Here is a 21,339-nt window from a genome sequence, read left to right as displayed (position 1 = left end):
AGCAGCAGCATCTGATGTCAGATAAGTGGGCAAAGCAGCAACAGGCTGTACTGTCAGCACAAACACAAATCATGCCAGGAGGTCCGTCTCCCTCCTTTTTTTTCGTGTGCTCTTTTAATTAAGTCACAGTGCCGGGAGACGCTGCCTCACTTTCTTTGCCTCCTGTCCGTCTGTCTCTGTGTGTGATCCTCCACATGTTTAAGCCCTTTAGCTCAGGTTTCCATTTCCTGTGTATTTTACAGAGTCCACCACAACAATCTCAGCCATTTGGTCTGAACGGCAAGTTTATTTACAGCCACACAAACCCCAGTAACAAATAGAACTTTTGTGCAGATGATTACAGGTGATTCAAGTCCTAAAATGTAAAAAAAGTTGGATGTAAACTAGAATTTCATGGAGTCATGTTTTGTATTACTGAAAATGGAGCTGTAATATGTCAAAATACTGTAAATTTTGATATAGCCACACTTTCTTCCTCCAACTTTGTCTCTTAATACAATCTTTCTGCCTCTTTCACGCTCCTGTGCATGCTCAAGCAGAAGGTCTGTCTCATGCATCATTTTAACGAAGCTTATGCGCAAGTTCAATAAGGTAGATCTACAGTCTCACATCTGTCTGCTCCCAGGTGTTGCCGGCTAAATCTGAGCTTCAAATCTCTTCCACTTTTACAAGCTGTCAAGCTGTTTGTGACATCAGTGGTCTAGTCCAGCGGTCCCCAACCTTTTTTGCGCCACGGACCGGTTTATGCCCGACAATATTTTCACGGACCGGCCTTTAAGGTGTCACGGATAAATACAACAAAATAAAACTAGTGCCGGTACCGAAAAAAAGAAGATTTATTCATAACACACGTGAAAAGACCCAGGAAAACCGAGTAAACGATAAAAACGATAAAAACCCTGAAAACCATACATTTCACACCTGAGCCTCAACTCTCGCGGCCCAGTACCAAACGACTCACGGACCGGTACCGGTCCGAGGCCTGGGGGTTGGGGACTGCTGGTCTAGTCCAATCATCTTTCTCCCAGCCTTGTTCAGACCAATCACCATTCACGCCGCGTACTTTAAATCTCACTGTGCATCTTTCTCCTTTGCAGTCGCCTTCATGCAATCTGCCTCCTCCCCATCACTGCCTCTCATCTCTCAGGCTCCATTCAAGTCTCCAGCTTCATCTCCACCAGCAGCCTCCGGAAGGTCCTGCTCTAATCTCTAACACCAACACGGCCATCAGAGCCTAACTGCCAAATACCTCTATCTAAATTCTGTTCTGTCCTCAGTTAGAGGGAGGGGCATGAAGAATGGTGAAAAATATAAAAATGATGAAAGGAAAACACATTATAGGTTTTTCAAATGAGGCAGAAAACTGTTAAACCCCATGAGATAAGTGAATATAATCGTTTTACAGGGTGGCATGTAGCTACAACATAGTATTGCAATATTTTGCATGGTGACAATACTGTCATTTGGATACCAAATGGCAGTATTTTATCAAATAAAGGAAAATACTCTGTGAATACTGTGAACAAGAGAGATAATCACCATCACGCAGCACCATCCTGAGATGACATTAGCCGAGCAAACTTGCATTAAATCGGCTCACACGAAAAACCATCGAACACTGGACACATTCAGTTTGACAAAGCTAGCTCCTAATTCATCACAACTTGTGGTGACTAATTGGTTCCCTACACCCTGAGGCTGTTGAACACTCATGACCACTTTGATCACAAGCTCAGGTCACCTGATAGGAGCAAACATTCCTGCAAACAGTCACAGCCTGACGACTGCAGTCACTCTCAGAGATTGTCAAAGGTCTCCATGTTTATGTCTGTCTTCCAGACATAAAGAGAATGTCTATAGCACAGTTAACCTTGTTTATATGCAGTGAATGGTTTTAACCGATGTGCTTTGAGAACAAAAGGGGGACCAAAATCAGCTAAGGGTAAAACAGCACCCCGATATTTCTCTTTTCCTTTTTAATTCCTAATAGTTCTACCCACTCCTTCAAGTTCAAGTGTAAAAATTGTCTAAGAAAAAATAAAAAAAATCGTTATCATTCAAAACTGTCAGCCTGCAGGACGGGCAGAAAACCCGTAATAAATCGCACAACTATGTGTAACGTTAAATAGGGTCCTAAGCTACACAGAGTATTCTGGCATCTTCTGTCAACACATGGCTGTATTGTAGACAAATCCATTTTTCAATGTAAAATACAAAAACAAACAAAGAAATATAACAAAATAATAAACTACTGAGTGAAAACATTAAATCTGGGAGCCTGCTCTGTAAAAACAAAATCCTGACCTATTTTCTTTCATTCCATCTCATTTTTAATAAACTCTTGACAGTTTCTGCTGAAAGAACTTGTATAGTTGTATTTTTATATATAAAAAATTGAAGAGTTCAGTTTTTTTTGTATATTTTCTCTTCAGCAGGTTTGGGGAAACTGAAAATGTTCATCTGCGTCAAGAACACAGGAGACAACCATCTCTGGGTCAGCAGTAATGAGCAGCAGTCACCGGCTATCACAACTTCCTGCCAGAAATACACTTATGATGCTTCCTGTGTTTACATGTGCTTCACCATGAAGTATGCTCTGGAGAGAAGGCCGTGGGGTGCAGACTAATTGCAGAGCACAACTGACTTTGATCCTGTTGCTCAGGCTATAGAGATTGAAAATGTGACGTCATTCAGGGGTAAAACCGCAAAGGATTCTGGGAACTCGTGGCAAGAGGTACAAGCGCACGCAGGCTTTCAATTGAAATCAGTTACACAGCGACAAAAAGAAACACAAAAAATGGCAAGAAGCTGTTGTATTATTAACTGCAATAGCCGGTCGCATGACAGCCACGGGAAGCCGACGGGCAAAGAGATCAGTTGTTATCGGATTACATCGTTGAAGAGAAATTGTTCGAGCCATGTTTCCGAAGTAACAAAGAGCCGACGGAAGGGGGGAGAAGGTGGACAGGATGAGCATGAGAGGGAGCAGCCAGCCTTACATTCTAGCTGCCTTGATTATCTGCCAGGCTTTTGTTCATCTGCTATTGAAATTTTCAGGCAATGTTAGCAGCTTTCCACTACAGGAACAGTCCCTCTGGAAACTGTTGACTGTGGATTATCCAGACTCAGTGAGACACTGTTCCTGTAAAGAAATGCCACACTTAACTCCTTAATCCCTGATCTACTGACTCAAATAACTTAAGAGAAACTTTTTTAATGGTTTTTGTTTTGTTTAGTTATTAATAACCTTCTACAAATACACAACTCGAAAAAATGCTAGATTAGGATATCTACTTGGTTTGACAAGACGGTCAGCGCAAGAACTGAACACTCTGTATTAATGCATGAACTTTCCAAGTTGAAGAAAAGCATGTTTGTGTTTATTTTTGCTTCTTGTCCTTTCCTCAAAGTCATTTTCCTGTCTCCTCTACAGCTTTCAGCGCTGACACAGTGCTTTTAACTTAAAGTCACCTTGTGTGTACTTCTTCATGAGCATCTGCAGTTTAACTTGTGATACTGGGTGTAGTAACCACCAAAGGGACTCCAGTGGACGATGTGGATGAGGAGAAATACATTTCCACAGACCTTTTTTTTTTTAAAAGCAGTTGTCTGGAGACTCAAAGGGATGAAAACACTTGGAAGGGAGAACGGTGTAGTCTGGATCAAATACAGTTTTGGCTTTTGCTTAAAATTTTAAACTCACAAAGGGAGAGGAACAGAAAGAACAAGTAATTATTCTACCTTGACCTCTTTGAGTATTCATTTTAAATAAAATGCTTAAAAAGAAGAAGCAGGGAACTGGAGTGATACTGCATTAATGCATTGGGAAAAAGCCTTTGGCACTGAAGATGATTAACAGCCTCCAGACAGTGTTAGATGACCAAAAACAGCACCTTATTGTAAAACACCCACCTCGTGCTGCTGGGCCGCATGAATTAAAATAACATATTAATAAAGACAAAAGTGTCACGTACAACACTGTGCACATCACACTGAACTTGGACTGAAAAGTGGGACAGCACTGTGGAGGAAAGCAGCAGTGAATCAAAGAGAGGAAGAAACAAAGAAGGCAAGAGGGAGGAAGGGAGGGGTGGAGGGAGGCTTGGCCAGTGATTGAGTGCAACATGTGAGACATCTGCTGTTGAAACAAAGTAGGAGTTCAAAACGCTGCTTTCCAAGATCTACTTTCCATCTCAATAACTGTGGGTAAAACTTTGCACTGCTGCAGGACAAAACTCGGCAAGAGAAGAAGAAAACAACCTCACATAAATGACAAAAGCAGGAAAGTCAAAAAACTACATTTTTCACAAAATACCAAAAGATCCGCTGCCTGAGCTGCAAGGTTTCAAACATCAAACCGTATCACATTTGCTATAATGTATTAGAGCAGTTAGACCTACCTTACAGCAGCAGCCCTGAGCAATCCAATCCTCTCGACAGACATTTGAGTGCCTAAATAGAAACTACCTCATTTACAAACAAGCTTGCATTTAAAAATAAATGGAACGTGTCCATAAATGCAAAGTATCAGTGAGCAAGAACAGTAGCTTTACAGGGAAAAAGAATGTATGAAGGAAAAGAAAGAGGGAGAGGGGTAAAATAGTAAAGAGTATACATAAACAGAGATATTGGACAGGCTGAGAGGCCACACAGGACAGAGACAGGGTGTGAGGGAGGGAAAGCTGCACAGGAAGTTGATAATAATGGAGATCTAATGATGTCTCTGAGGAGAACCTAATGGAACTTGTCCTAAATCTCTCCGCTTATTTCCTCCTTTTGATGAAATCCATGAAAGGGTTAATAAAGATGAAACATGCTGAGAGGTGACCCATGATGTGAAAAGTATTTTAGTGTAAACAGTAAAAAAGAAAAGGAATGCTTTCATTAATATATGTGGAGCAAAACACACCCTGATAACATGTTTCACTGATATATAACCAAACTTCAGATGATGTATCAAAGCTATAGTCAGACATCGGGACAGTAACTTTACTGTATCGTCCTGTCTTTGGCACACTGTATATGTCTAGCTGTCAATGCCAAATTAGCTCAAGTATGACGTTGTAGGAAAAGCACGACAACAAGCAGGAAACCAAAAAAGGAAAAGAAGCGAGCAAGAAAGAAAGCAGGAATAGATGAAACGTGGTGTCGGACTGGGACAGAGACCAAATGAGCCCTGAGCTCATCCTCACAGAGACATGCTGAGCTTGTGCAGCAGAGAATAGCTATTCTGTAGCACAGCAGCCAAATTCCTCTCCTCTTCCTCTTGCTCTGACCTTTCGGCTGACCCCTCTGACCCTAAGGCAACTGTCCCCATGCTGTGAAAACACTAGATAATGCAATACTTGCATGTGAGTTCCCTCACTGTCAAATCACTGAATATGATCATACTCAACTTCAAAGCTGAACATCTTGTTTCCGTTAGTTCTGAGACGCAGACAGCCTCGTCTTTACTAGCATATGCTACAGCACCCTCCGCACAATATGCAGATTAAAGAAACATGCTTTGGATTTGGATTGAATCTGAATGACTTTCAAAAAGCACTAATGAAAGCAGTCTGTTTGTGATCCTGAACCAGCACTCCTGCACTAATCACTGCTGACCGAACAGATGAATCCAGCTTTTCTTTACTTACGCATTCCGATCTACTTGCTACAAAAATAAATATTCACCCTGTAAGAGAGGCTTCAACAAAAAACAAAACATCTGGTTCTTTTTGTTAACATTTTGCATGTCTGATTTCATTTTTCGGATGCTATCCTCGTCTAAAAAAACAAACAAAAAGTCGGCTGCTATTACTTTTGCATCTCCAGCCAGTCTACGCTGCTCTGAGTGCAAGTAAACATAACTTGTCTCCACAGAGACATGTACACTGAGCATACAGTGCAAATTTCTAACCCATCTGTGTAATCTCTTAGGATGGCGAGAGTCTCACTGCAAATTTAAAATGAACAGCTCAATGAACTCCCGGTTTACTGAGAGGCGAAACAGATCTCACAAAGCATGTAATAGCGTGTTTTAAGCTTTGATAGCGCTCCAGCTCTACGGATGGCAGTCTGTCTGTTCATCGCTACATCCAGCCTGAAATATCACAACAGCTGTAGTACACACATTCAGGGTCCCCCTTTCAGAACGTGGGTGAATGTAACCAACAGCTCCTAATTTATTAATGAACAGCACCAGTTAGCTGTTGGATCTATGATGTTAAACACCTGCCACTAACCAAAGCCGGTAGATGGTAGCACTCCAGGTGGAGAGTCATCTGTACGAACATGAGTGATTCCTCCCTGCTGTATGTAGTCTGTATCAAGTGTGCAACCGCATTCTGCATGAGTGAAAAAGTTAACCTGCAAGAAAAGAAGGCTGCTGGAGCTAGCACTGCAAGTCTGACAGTGTGTGAATGCAATGAATTGTGCAAAATTCCATTTAAGCAGCATTGCATGCAGTATTTGTATAGACATCTGTGAACCTTGTCCATTGACCTGCGTTTAATTTTGACTCTTTCCTGCGTTTTTGATGAGTTATTAGTCTGATTTTTTTCCCCCTGGTTCTCCTGAAGAGGAAATAAGTCACCGGGACTGTCAGGAAAGGTTAAAAAACTCACATCACTATATGCTTAAGAAAAATACAATATAACATAATGAAAATGTTATATCAGAAACATTAAGACCACTGTTCAGCGCTTAACTGGAGTTTCTGTACACAAATAAAAATTAATTTAACAAATACCGTGTCCAATTTATGAACTAACGTCAGCTTTAAGACTATGGCTCTGTCAGCCCTGGCTGTGGGATTTTAAGCGACAATAAGTCAGAAGTCATTTTGCCATCACATAGCCACAGCCTAATTTAATTTCATACAGAAAATAATCTCAAATGCATTAAGCTCACAGGTATTTGACCCGGTCATACTTCAGACTGAACTGTAATCAGTTGTCGAGCTGACTTTTCAACTAGCTGATAATAATTTGGGAGAAAATGTCCAGCACTTTAGTTCATTGCGAGTAAATTAAGTATCGAGTACGTGCTACACAATAATTTTTACCTCAGCACGAAAGCAAGGGAGTGTTTGCTTGCTTGTCATCTTGCTAAAATGACTTGAGTTTCTAAGTGTGAGATGTAATTCGAGTATATCAGAAAACCTGAGATATTGAACATGTACACAAAAACGTTCATGCCTTTGTTAGGCTCAGGTTTCCCCTGCAAACATCAGAAGAAATCACCACAAACATGTGAGTCAACGCTGAAACCCCCACAGAATATGGTTTCTTTGCACATTAAATATTTAATAAGTATTTAATAAAGGCATGAACATTTTTATCAGTCTATTAAAAAAACAGTCAGTATGCACTTGTTGATTTTTCATGGAAGAATCTATATACACATCCAAGACTGCTAAATAACCGCACTAATAAGTGGAAAGGCTGCATCGAGACTTGGTGCATGTAAAATGCCTTTCAGCCTCGTTTGTGCACTAACAAACATAAAGGGCCTGAAAATTCAAGTAGAAGAAACAAATATATAAAAATGCTTTACAGGAACAAGAACACAGGAATTCTCACGCTTAGAAGGCGAGAATAACAAAATGAGCTGTGCAGACTCTCCAGTCTGGAATGATGCTTATTTTCATCTGCAGAGAATAAACACGGCGCAAACAATGGCATAAAGAGTCAAAGCCGATCCATCACCCTGAAATCCTCTGATACAAACTCAAATACAGACAAAGGAAAAGTCACGTTTCCATTTGATGCCACAATTTTGTGCATAAACACTGCTTGTAGAAGACGATCAACACTGAAATGATGGATAACATCAAAATGAATCACACAGTGTACTCACAGCTCCACTCTGCAGCCAGTCTACAAGAGCCTGCGCGGTCTCTGCAGGCAGCTGTGCTCGGAGGCTGTTTCGCTCCTCCTGGCTGGGTCGAAGCTCCAAGGAAAGTTTGAGGTCCTCAGCTAACTGAAGGACCTGCAGCGGTCCAGCACTGACGGGGGAACCCAGGTCATACATGCTGTTAGAGAACTCCATCGCTGCTGCTTTTGAACCTGGTGTGTGAGTGATTAATGAGGAGGAGAGGATAAGAGGACATTAATATTACTAAGGAAGTCCAACTTTAATCAGAGCCATACATCTTTCTAATACATGGCCTCCAAACCGTCCATGTGTCACCTGGATCATTTCCCTGCACTGTATGGCCCACGCTAACAAACATCTGGATGCACTTAAGCAATCGTGGCTCTAAAACAACAGCCACACATTGCAGAGGCTTCAGACAGCAAACAGAGCCCAAAATTAACAAAAGAGCACGCAACAGAAACAACCTGTGTCCATTTATTATGAAGAGGCTGAGTTTAAGCTACACATCTGTGGGCTTACTTTATTTGAAATAAAGTAAGCAGAGAGAAAATCTAGGATGCTCAAGCACCACTGAGCTGGTATCTATGTCAGAACTGCTTCTAATGTGCGATGTTTCTGAAAGATCATCGCTGACATTTCAGCTGAAATGCTGAGAATTCGTAAAGTGAATTATTTTATCTGCACTATAAGGAAAAAAACGAGAAAAACAAAAGCTTTATCAAACAAAAGTTTTTTTGTTTTTTTTTTATTTGTCATGGTCTTTGGATTTTATACAGGGAGTGCAGAATTATTAGGCAAATGAGTATTTTGTCCACATCATCCTCTTCATGCATGTTGTCTTACTCCAAGCTGTATAGGCTTGAAAGCCTACTACCAATTAAGCATATTAGGTGATGTGCATCTCTGTAATGAGAAGGGGTGTGGTCTAATGACATCAACACCCTATATCAGGTGTGCATAATTATTAGGCAACGTCCTTTCCTTTGGCAAAATGGGTCAAAAGAAGGACTTGACAGGCTCAGAAAAGTCAAAAATAGTGAGATATCTTGCAGAGGGATGCAGCAGTCTCAAAATTGCAAAGCTTCTGAAGCGTGATCATCGAACAATCAAGCGTTTCATTCAAAATAGTCAACAGGGTCGCAAGAAGCGTGTGGAAAAACCAAGGCGCAAAATAACTGCCCATGAACTGAGAAAAGTCAAGCGTGCAGCTGCCAAGATGCCACTTGCCATCAGTTTGGCCATATTTCAGAGCTGCAACATCACTGGAGTGCCCAAAAGCACAAGGTGTGCAATACTCAGAGACATGGCCAAGGTAAGAAAGGCTGAAAGACGACCACCACTGAACAAGACACACAAGCTGAAACGTCAAGACTGGGCCAAGAAATATCTCAAGACTGATTTTTCTAAGGTTTTATGGACTGATGAAATGAGAGTGAGTCTTGATGGGCCAGATGGATGGGCCCGTGGCTGGATTGGTAAAGGGCAGAGAGCTCCAGTCCGACTCAGACGCCAGCAAGGTGGAGGTGGAGTACTGGTTTGGGCTGGTATCATCAAAGATGAGCTTGTGGGGCCTTTTCGGGTTGAGGATGGAGTCAAGCTCAACTCCCAGTCCTACTGCCAGTTTCTGGAAGACACCTTCTTCAAGCAGTGGTACAGGAAGAAGTCTGCATCCTTCAAGAAAAACATGATTTTCATGCAGGACAATGCTCCATCACACGCGTCCAAGTACTCCACAGCGTGGCTGGCAAGAAAGGGTATAAAAGAAGAAAAACTAATGACATGGCCTCCTTGTTCACCTGATCTGGACCCTATTGAGAACCTGTGGTCCATCATCAAATGTGAGATTTACAAGGAGGGAAAACAGTACACCTCTCTGAACAGTGTCTGGGAGGCTGTGGTTGCTGCTGCACGCAACGTTGATGGTGAACAGATCAAAACACTGACAGAATCCATGGATGGCAGGCTTTTGAGTGTCCTTGCAAAGAAAGGTGGCTATATTGGTCACTGATTTGTTTTTGTTTTGTTTTTGAATGTCAGAAATGTATATTTGTGAATGTGGAGATGTTATATTGGTTTCACTGGTAAAAATAAATAATTGAAATGGGTATATATTTGTTTTTTGTTAAGTTGCCTAATAATTATGCACAGTAATAGTCACCTGCACACACAGATATCCCCCTAAAATAGCTAAAACTAAAAACAAACTAAAAACTACTTCCAAAAACATTCAGCTTTGATATTAATGAGTTTTTTGGGTTCATTGAGAACATGGTTGTTGTTCAATAATAAAATTATTCCTCAAAAATACAACTTGCCTAATAATTCTGCACTCCCTGTAGAGTTTGAAAGGTTTAGCTTCCTGTGTTGAGTTAATCTGATATCCTTCATTGTGTCTGTTCCCTGTGCTTCCTGTGTTGCCCTGTCCACGGTCTCGTGTCTCACTTGTAGTCGATTCCTGTTTTATTTTGGAGACAGTGTTTTTAATGTGTCTCCTGTTGCTTTTTTTTTGTTAAAGTTGTGCTTCTGGGCTATAATTTGTTCTGTTTTGTCATTTATAACTAGACCCTGGAGATATGACTGTTATAATCAGTGTTGAGAAGGTTACTTACAAAATGTATTCCACTACAGATTACAGAATACATGCCCCAAAATGTATTTTGTAACGTATTCCATTACGTTACTCAATGAGAGTAACGCATTCTGAATACTTTGGATTACTTAATATATTATCATGCTTTTGCTGTGTGATTTATTGCTATTACTGAAGGATAGTCACCATACCAATACCAACTAGATTTTTAAATCTTAATATAAAATGAGTAACAGTAGGTGGACATTAGGTAAGGCTGCACTTTTTGCAGCGATCTCGTATAGAAAACTATTCCGCAGGTATATAAAACAGCTCCGAACCATAGTAAAGGGACCTCTGGCTAATACGTCGGGTTCGTGTCGGGCTCGTCGCCCAAAACTAGCTTTACTTTGTTGTCTGGGTCAACTTTGCTAGCGAGAGACAGAGAGAGGCGTTGAAAGGCTGCTCCAACAGAACTTATTGTTTCGGAGGAAAACACGAACACAGTGTACAGTGAAGTCTTAATAGCTTACTTACAGCTGGACTCGTCAGGCACTCTTCACTTCAGGCTGCAGTGGTTATTATTATGTTTACATGCTTACACTCTACCTATTGCCTTCATATTGAATAATTATTTTGAATAATAATTTTTAAAAATATTTCGTCACGTCATTACGCGGGCCGCGAAATTGAGACACAGGCATTTGAGCCTTTTCATGCGTATTTTGTTTGGGTTTCCACCAGCGTGGAATTACCAAACATAGAGAGGGCATAGTCTAACATATGAAACAGGAAAAATCGCCGTGGAATCCATTTATTTCAACAAAGTAACTGAATACCACCTTTTTAAACGGTAACTGTGACGGAATACAGTTACTCATATTTTATATTTTAAATACATAACGGCGGTACATGTATTCTATTACTCCCCAACACTGGCTATAATAATACACGTCTTACAAATCCTTTATTAACACTTTGAAACAAATTTAAGAATAATTTTACTTTGGAAAAGCACATTGAAAGCTCCCAAAGCACAAACACAAAAACACTGATATCAGTTCAAACTGGATAATATCCCCCAGAGTCTGAAGGTGCATGCTGAAGGTGGAGTAGTAGAAACATAGTGAGAGACCAGATTTTGCAGCTGAAATAAAATCGCCAGTTTGGAAGCTGGTGTTTCATATATGATATCAAGTAAGCAAAGCATGCAAATTGTGATGCAATAACAAGTTCAAGTTGCCCGCTACTTAGTACACTGTCAAGGCCTTGTATTAGTAAATGTGTATGTAACTGATTACAAGCGTTTTAATTTCAGAGGTAGTCCTAATAATTTATTTCTGCACCATTAACAGCCTTTACTCTGTGACCCGTCTGCGTCTGATAACATCTACATCCCAGGACTGGCAGCATATAGACAACTTATTAAAAGGTAGCTGTGATAAAGGTTTGCAGCCACTCCTCTGCCTGCAAACAGATCAAAAACAACACCAACACCAAAATCGTTAACCAGCAGAGTGCTTTCACAAGTATTACCGCAAGAAGCTTTTCAACCCCAAAAGCACAGAAAAAGCTGTCTTGATCATGGAATGCAATATGACCGACATATCTAAATTCCTGATAAGTGGCTCTAATTTCCTCGTTAGCGACTGGCTGATGCTATCGCTAATGGCATTTTTAATGTCTTTCTATTTGTGGTCAGTGAGAGCCGGAACAGCAAGCTCAAAGGCCTGGGTGAGATCAGCACATTGATGGCAAATAGTAACAACAATTACAACAATGATAGCAGTAAAGCCTCTTTTCTCCACTTGTCTGTGTGAAAATAAGTCGCAGGGCAACTGTGAGAATACAACTGCAAATTTATTTCATCTGCTGATTATTTTCTCAATTGATGAACTGCCTCGATTAAAAAAACTGGGAATAACCGACAGTGTTATTTTTAAAGATTACTTGATTGATTGAAGTTCCCACAGATATCCAGCAAATGAGAAAATTACAAAAAATGATTAACTCACTATCAAAACAGTTTCATCAGTCACCACAAGTGATAATAAAGTAACTACTAATAGTTTACCAAAATTTTACTTTCATTAGTGACCAAAACATTTCGGATTCTGACGGATTCACAGGAAATCCTCCGCGTCGGTCCTTCTCTCCCTCACCCTGTGACTGAACTGATGTGTTTTCCCACATCATGCTGCTCGATCACATTAAACATTTACCCCACTGTCAGTCTAATCTTTTCTGTCCAAGGCTGAGCTGCCTGCAACAAACTTTGTTATACTGTACAAACACAGAAAACGAGGCAGTCTCACCATTACAAGCCTGCCATTTATTAACCTGCTGTGTTCAGAAATTTTACACTGTTACATGGGGTTAATATCTCAAAATGTTATCTTATTAACTCAACCTTTTGAGAAAATAACTCAAAATTGAGAAATTAGCTTGAAATTTGGGGTTAGCAAGTCAAAAGTTTAAGATAATAACCCAAAATTTTGACTTATGGATCACAAAAAAAGGTATGAGCTGAACTCAAAGCAAACCCAAACACTGAACTATGTAATTTTTAGCTCTAGTAAGTTATATATTACGGATGAAAAATGGTAAACAATCTGCACTCATGTAGCCCTTTGGACCTTTGACCTTATAGGTTACACAATGTGCTTGACAATGTGTTTGCTTGTCATAAGTTGAAGCTTTATCAATATTGTACATAACATTGTACACAGTTGCCACAAACGACTCAACTCTCATGTCTGCTTCATTACTGGGTTCTGATCAATTTTGGGTGCAGGGAAAACCCAGTACTGACAAATGAATCGACAAGCCTGAAGGTATATGAATCAGATGGATTAGACAAGGGCAGCGACTCTGGCTGCAAAAACACTTCCAGCTGTATAGACGGATAAGGGAAAACCACCCTCAGGTTTCCTTGATATGTGACCTCAGTAAATACTCCAAAAATACTTTTCACTTTGTAAATTATGTTCCCCATCAATGTTCAGAACGAGGATAAAGCATTGCATGCTTCAGAGCAGGCCTATTTTCTGCCTGACAAGCCACTAATGCATGAGCATGCTGACTCCTGGTTTCAGACAGCAATGAACAAGAAGCTCAGGCCAAGGCTTTAAAATACAGGCCACGGACAGTGCTACCTCTCAGCCTCCTAGTAGACACGCCTATCGTATCAATTTAAAAAGTCTTTATCGCATTGTTCTTAAGTTATAGCATTTCTAAGATTTTCAGAGATTTTCAGAAAATTTGACCTCTGACCTTGAGGTCGAGGTCACTGAGACTCATCCAAGATGTTTAGCAGAGATACGCCTACGGTATCATTTTGAAACTCCTACGTTGCTTCATTCCCGAGTTATCACTTTCACAAACTTGGGTGCCCACCTCACCCACCCGGCAATACCTCATCAGCCTTTTACGGCCGAATGGTAAAAATGAACCAGAGTGGGTGACATCATAGTGGTTCAGTCCATCTTTAACATACAGTCTATGAGTAGCAACAAATATACCACTTACGTTCTGGACACTTCTGGTGCCGGCAAACACATTTTTTTATTATGTTGCTGTGGCTGATGCACTTTAGTTCTCAGTAACAATCACTAATTGCCCAAATTACAACAGCAGTACGGAGCAGTGTTACAGCATTAATACAGACCAGATGATGCTTATTTGTAGCACACAGTGCTGGAGAAGCCAACCTGTGTGCAGATACTGGTTCATGACATGCTGAGACTTCCACTCACCTCTAAAGACTAACTCAAAGTTTACACCTGTTTCTTTCTAGCCTTTACCTGCAATGATGTCGTCCATCTGCTCCAGTGCCGCCTCGAGCATGTGACTGGCCTCTGTTTCCATGGTGATGGCAGGTAGCATCAGATCTCAGGTGTTCTGATGTTCTACAGAAGAAATAAAAAAAAATAAGTTAAGTAGCAACTTGCTGTACAACGTACTCGAGACTTTGACAGAAAAAAAATATATATTTGTGGATTTCTGGAGTAGCGAGTGGTTCCCCAAACCAAAACATAGAGACCAGTGCTACACTACTCCTAGAGACCGGTTTTACTTACCCAAAGGTTATGCATATTCATATAGAGGTACAAAAGAAGACTAAATCTGATTATTTTTGTGCTAAGAAAACAAATCTTTATTTTTTTTTAAAACTGGTCTGTTTGAAAGTAGTTTATAGCTGTCCATATGATTTTTTCTTACATTTCGCCAGTTGAAAATGGATGGATTTTAGTATTTGGCAACTAACATGAAAATAACAAAGTTTTACAGTTTAGAGTGAAAGATCTATCATATATATTTAATCTATATAATATTCTGTATATTTAAAATTGAGCTGTTGTATATATTAGAGCTATTCCTTATATTTTATAATGTTGTAATATATTGAATTCCTTAATTTAGTTCAGTCTGTAACTGTTCTTATTGTCTTGGAGCAACTGTAACCACATAATTTACGGATTAAGTATTCTGATAATCTCTCGGATGGCCTGGGAACGCCTTGGTGTTTCCCCGGATAAACTGGGCTTCTCTACTTAGGCTGCTGCCATACAACCCCGCCCCGGATAAGCAGAAGAAGACGGACGGATGGTGGATTCTGATTCTAATATTACTAATAATAACCATAAATTCTGCCAGTATTGGTCAACAGAGCCAATAACAACAACAACAATAGGCCGATATATTGGTGCACCCTTAGTAAAAACTTAATTGCATCAATGGGTTTTTTGGGGGTAACAATTTAACTTTGTCTGAAGGATTTCAAGTTAAAAAACAAACAAACACATTTTTACAGCTCCAGGTGATAAAAACATCCCTAACAGTGACTCACAGGACAACAAAGAGTTACGTTCGACTAAAGCTGCATTAACCATCAGTCACCACCAGAGTCCAAAAAAATGACGATAAATGTTTAAATGTTCTTTTAATTTAATTAAAAATCTCTCTCAGGCTTTTTGCTGAGTTTTGAGATTTTTGCATTGACACAGCGTACGTCATTGTTTTGTGTTTTGTTTTATTTTACAGACACAGATATAACCCACAAACTCGCTAGTCTTTAAAAAATCCTCACTACGTGCACAGAGGCAGCGTACACGTAACTAGGAACAACTGTACAAGAACAGCCATGGCTTTCCATCCATCATCACCGCCTCCGGCTGCCCCTCCAACTCCTGACATCCTTGTTTTCTGCACAGCAAAATCTCCAGTGTTAAATTAACACTAGAGAGTGTCTATATGGGTCCACACCTCTGAGTGTTAAATACAACACTGTTGAGTGTTAAATTAACACTTTTGACAGTGTTATATGTTTAAAAGTAACCTAGTCAGTTTTGAAGTTTAACAATGGCTAACACTGAGCAGTGCTGATTTTCTAACACTGGAATATTTCTAACATTTTGAGTTATTTTCCAGTGTTAGAAAATCAGCACTGCTCAGTGTTAGCCATTGTTAATCTTCAAAACTGACTAGGTTACTTTTAAACATATAACACTGTCAAAAGTGTTAATTTAACACTCAACAGTGTTGTATTTAACACTCAGAGGTGTGGACCCATATAGACACTCTCTAGTGTTAATTTAACACTGGAGATTTTGCTGTGTGCTTTTCAGCCCTCCCAGCCCTCCCTTCTTTGCCTGGCACTCATCCCTTTTCTGTCATCTCTCCTTCAAGGCTCTCACCCTGCTGTCACGCTGTCATGCCAGCTTACAAACAAACAGACATCATCATGTTCAAATCGAAGAGGAAGGACGGTGATGTAATCTACTGACGCGTGGGAGAATAAACCCCCCTGCACAGCGCACTAATGCTCATCTGCATTAGCACCAACTGGCACATCATCATGACAAGTGACAATGAAAATCAGCATGAAACACACTGAATGGAATTACAGTAACATGCTGTCATTACTCTGTAAGACAGCATCAGAATTCCCCAAAGATTCCCCATGATGTAATGTGATGGGTGTGTGTGTGTGTCTGTGTGTGTGAGTTTGTCTGTCAGGACTGTCAAATAAAATATGAAATACACGAACAAAATGAGTCTTCGATTGTTAAAAAGAAAGAAAGAAAGAAAGAAACAGCAAAGCTGGCCGCTGTCTGTCTCTGGAGCTTTGCAGTACGCTGCAGGCGGCTACTACTCCGGGGGTTAATGGAGCCTTTGAAAGCATTTAAAATATAACAATAATAATAATAATAACACAGCAGGGTAGAGTAGGTACAGAGACAAAGACTAATGAATGACTTTACCTACTGTAATTAAGAGAACATAATAGGATGACTGAACATCCAAAGGTCCTTTTGTTTATTACTTATTAGAGTCATATTAGTAAATATAACTGTGCTTGTAGTATTTTGTATGGAAGCCCGTTTCTGCCACAAAAAAAAGTGTCCATAACTTGAAATTTCAAGTTATCGTCCTTGAAATTTTGACTTATTTACTCAAAATTTTGAGAAAAGTAACTTGAAATTTTGGGTTAGCTCTGCCAATCTGTAATCTACATGAATGACGTCATTTTCTTGTTATCCAGAAGGATATGGCGCAGAGGAATGCGCATTCAAAAATCGAGAGTACGTTTGCTGATAATAACGCCATGCGATTCAGCTAATAACACAAGGATTTCATAATTTGTGAAGCCACGCTGAAAATAGTCAGCAATTTGTGCATTCATGACTGGCTGTAATACTGGTAGCTTAGCTGTAGCATTTGTAGCTGAGGGCTTCAGCTTCCGGGTAACACGGAAATGACGTAATTCCCGCAGATTGACTGGATTGATACTGACTTGCAATGCTAACTTGAAATTTCGAGTTACTTTTCTCAAAATTTTGAGTTAATAAGTCAAAATTTCAAGTTAATAAGTCAAAATTTTGAGAAAATAACTCAAAATTTCAAGTTATGGATACTTTTTTTTAGTGGCAGAAAAGGGCTTCCATAATTTTGCCATTCTGTGGGAATAAACTGACTTTTAAATGGTTTAAACCTGCGTGATTTTTTTACAAATGACTACCCCAACATTACTTTTTGGTAACTGGACAGTTTAAATAATGCCCAGTGTCATGTTCATTATAAATGACTCCATATTAGCATTGTGCAGGCCGAGGGTGACAGCACCATTCAGATACTGTGACACACTGTCTCTGTCCAGCTGCATTGTTGACCTCGACAGAACAACATCGCCTTTGTGTCCACTGCATGTGTGTGTGTGTGAGCTTGAAAGGGCCACAGTGTGTGAAACTAAGGTAATCACAGTTTTACAGTGAGACTGCATATAAAGGTGCTGATACACAGAGATTACTGATCTCCACAGAGCTGACTATACAAAGTGTAAAGAACAAGATCCACTGTGGAGAGAAGTTTCTGTGTGAGAGGGTTGAGTGGTCAGGGTGTGTCTGTGTGTGTGTGTGTGTATGCGTGTGAGAGCCTCTGAGTTTGCGTGTGAGTGGATAGATTGCTCTTGCTAAAGAGATGTGTCACACTGAAACTGCTTCACACAAACTGAAAAGCTCATTAATATATTTTCACTTTCATCATCTTTTCACTGCTTTCTTAAAGCACCTTAACTAAGATGACAATTTTCAAACTTACTTTGCAGAAAGAAGCTATTAAAAAAGAGAAAGTACATACTGGAGAGCTTATTTAAGATGTTTGATATTCCATCAGTCGCCTGTTACAGTCAAACAATCAAAGAGCAGTTAGGTAGTGTCTGTGAACATGACAGGCTTGCTCATTCATGGATGTGAGGAAACAGAAACGCCTTTTCCCACGATCGCAGATGCACTCCAGAAAAACATGTTTGTCAAACGTGGAGATAAATGTGACCTCTTTCTTACAGCTACACCCTCCTCAGTGTTGACAGCTCTCTCACCTGAGTCAAAAGGAAAGCGGATACTCGGCCAAATTTAATCCGGTCTCTAACCTCATGTGCTGACGGGACATATCCGAAACTTCATGTCTACAGCTAAAAATACACATTTTTTTTTAAACTACTTTTACAGCTTAATTCAAGTACCAGTTTCATGAGTAAGATGAGCCCAACACATCTCATTACTCAGACCATTACAACCTGTCCTCTAAGCAAGTAGGGGCCTGTGCTATGATGCAGGATTTGGGACTTAGTGAGGGTTAACGCTGGGTTTTCAGCGACTCACATCCTACTGAGGTATCTCGTTATGTTAACTTATAGTGCAGAACTAACAGGCTCCACTTAAGTTATGCTCAAGATAAGAGATGAACATGTACAGAATCAAAGCCTACACAGAAAGTAGAGCTGACATTCCTGGAAGCTGCTTTGGACCTTTGTGTGCAGACAGAGAGAAGGTTTGTGGTTCTTACACATCTAGTCAGTGGTCATTTTCTTTTGGCATAAGAAAGCATGTCACTTTTATTCAGTTTACAAAACTTTATGGAAAGATGAACGCTGCGTCGCTTTTAGTATGTATTACATGCTTAACTCCTTTGTATTTTTTGAATTTTATAGTCTATACTGCTGTAAGTAGACCTGTCCGTGCTCTCAGCTGGTCATGTGATGCAAATACTGCCTCTTTTGTGAATGTGCTCACAGTTAGATTTGGAAATCCTGGTTATACTGAGGAGTTGATAACCACCTTCTTGTGACCGCCTAGCCTGATTTCTGATGTCAGGGAAAGATAAGGAAAAGTGGGTAAACTTGCTTTGTAGCCACTGCTCCAGTTTCACCAGGTTTCCATGTTGACAGAACAGCTTCTGAACAACAATGCACGACTGGTCAGCACCTCTCTGCAGAGCCACCTCTTGCATTCACACCATTTAGAAATACCCACTGCCCTGCAGCCTGCTGTGAGTGGGGATAAACTGCTATCTAAATATCCTCAAATCCAGCACGCTGCAATCCAAGCACATTTGTCTCACAAAGCGACTCTATATGCTTGCTGCAGGTTTGAGAACCAAACACTTCCCATTTCAGACTGAAAAACCCCCCCAAAGTGCTTTGATTTAAAAGCCCTTCAAAGAAATAAAACAGAATCTTCTGGCGCCGGACGAGATTCAGGTGTTGAAATTGTTGACTCGGCCAACGAGGGCTTCAAAACAAAGCATGCATTTGATCCACGAGTGTGTCATGTGATTATAATCAAACATCTGCCTGTGTGAACTCATATCAAGAGATCTGTTCCGTTCACTTTATTGAAAACAACTTTACTGTTATATGCCATCGCATTCGCTCCCCCCTCGTCACCTTCATGCTCTGTGCAACTGAACAACACAGCCAAAGCTTGTATGAAAGAGACACTGCATATGAAAGTCAGGAGGTAAAGACTGTGAAGATAAACAGAAAGGGTAGTTAGATTAGTACGTCTATGTGTGTTCATGTGTTCAACCACATATCCAGAGTACAGCAACCAAATAAATCAAGTGTTGCTTACAAGAATAAAGTAAAAGCAAACAGAGAAAGCGCACAGAGGAAAATGTCGAAACAAAGTAATTATGAGGAAAATAGGATGGAGTCCAGCATCAAACAAAGAAGCAAAAGAATAAAAACATCTAATGGTGTAACTCTGTGTTGGTTGGCCGAATGTTTCAGTCTTTGGCGAGAAATCAAAAAAAGCAAAGTCAGCAGAGAAAACTCAGACTAGCCGTTACTCAAACATGAGGTTAACAGAAAATGAAATCTTATCAGACCTGGTCCAAACTGTCATGGGAGTATTTTAGTTTTTAGTGCCTCTAAACTGGCACTAAAAACTTTACCTGACAATGGAAATGGCCATTTAAATGGCACGACCTTTCTTTTTCCCCACTACAGCAAATCTCCCAAGACCTCAGTAACTATGTGTGTGCTGAAATGTTTGAGCACAGAAAAAATGCACAAGCAAAATTTAGATCATGTAGGTTTGTTCCCAACATGCGTGTCCCACCACAGTCTCTGACTCGCCTGAGGAAATGAAATATATGGAAATCACAGTTTTTTAGGCTGCAGACGTGTTAATTCCATATATAAAGTCAGGCATCGAAACAAAATCTATGGGGAATGACTCCCTTTTGGAGCCAGACTCAAGTGGCCATTAAAGGAACTGCAGTTTCTGACACTTAAAGCTGCAGTACTTGATTTTCTGCCACAAGGGGGCAGCAGAACCAGCTGTAACCAACAGTTACCTAATATAATAATAAGTGTTTGCAGCATTTCTTTGGTCTCAGCATCTGACTCAGTAGTTGCCTATATAGTCATTACATGCTAGACTACATGATCCAACCCTGGGCTCCTGTCATCCCCCATCACTCTGCCAACTGTCAAAGGCCAATACCACCGCTGCTGGGAAAGAGGGGGCACAGTGTTAATGATGAAATCCACCCTCCATAATGCAGACTGTATGATTCAAACACAAAAACACAACAGGAGGAAGTTTATTTTCCACTTCCAGCATGATGAGAAAGAAAGTGCAGAGCCTACTTCACTTACAGCCTACTGTAGTTAGTGAACAGCAATGCAATGGGTATTAGCTCACAGTAGGAATTCTTAACATCTGCTTGCTTCTTCTTTCATTCTACTTTAGGGCTCTAGTGCTGCTTACTCATTACATTTTTATATGTCTCTGTGTGGGGAGGACACTGTCAGGGCAGACTTAATGCATTCATTAGATAACAAACTTTTAAAAAATGGTTTTGTTTATAAGCTAGCGCGACTCACTCTGACCATCATCGATCGACCCATCCGCAGCGTGAATTAAAAACCTTGATTTCCAACTTACACAAATGATTGATACTTTCTTAATCCAATTGAAAACTCAAAGTGACTACCTTTTACTACCAGCCTCATTCAATTAATCACACACATTCATTCAAGTGCTTTCTTTTCTATTCGTAAGCAAATTTTACAAACATTCTTTGATTTAGAGTGATTATAAGTGACCATTCTCGCTTTATAT

At 40.2% G+C, this 21,339-nt stretch overlaps 1 protein-coding gene across 4 annotated transcripts in view; it reads right to left on the bottom strand.

Annotated features, from left to right (window-relative positions):
• The window catches only part of ppfibp2b (PPFIA binding protein 2b), a 104,850-nt gene that overhangs the window by 59,562 nt on the left and 23,949 nt on the right, over positions 1–21,339 (bottom strand). For all 4 annotated transcript variants that reach the window (XM_084936303.1, XM_084936300.1, XM_084936304.1 and 1 more), the window contains exons 2-3: positions 14,233–14,337; positions 7,840–8,048 (exon numbers count right to left, since the gene is read on the bottom strand). In XM_084936303.1, coding sequence (XP_084792429.1) covers positions 7,840–8,048; positions 14,233–14,314 — 291 coding nt within the window. In that variant the 5' untranslated portion in view covers positions 14,315–14,337. The remainder of the gene's footprint in view (positions 1–7,839; positions 8,049–14,232; positions 14,338–21,339) is intronic.

The sequence above is a fragment of the Perissodus microlepis genome, chromosome 7 (genome assembly GCF_051167445.1).
Source record: "Perissodus microlepis isolate ML-2025 ecotype Zambia chromosome 7, ASM5116744v1, whole genome shotgun sequence".
NCBI classification, from domain to species: Eukaryota; Metazoa; Chordata; class Actinopteri; order Cichliformes; family Cichlidae; genus Perissodus; species Perissodus microlepis.
This window is presented reverse-complemented; position numbering and strand designations above follow the sequence as displayed.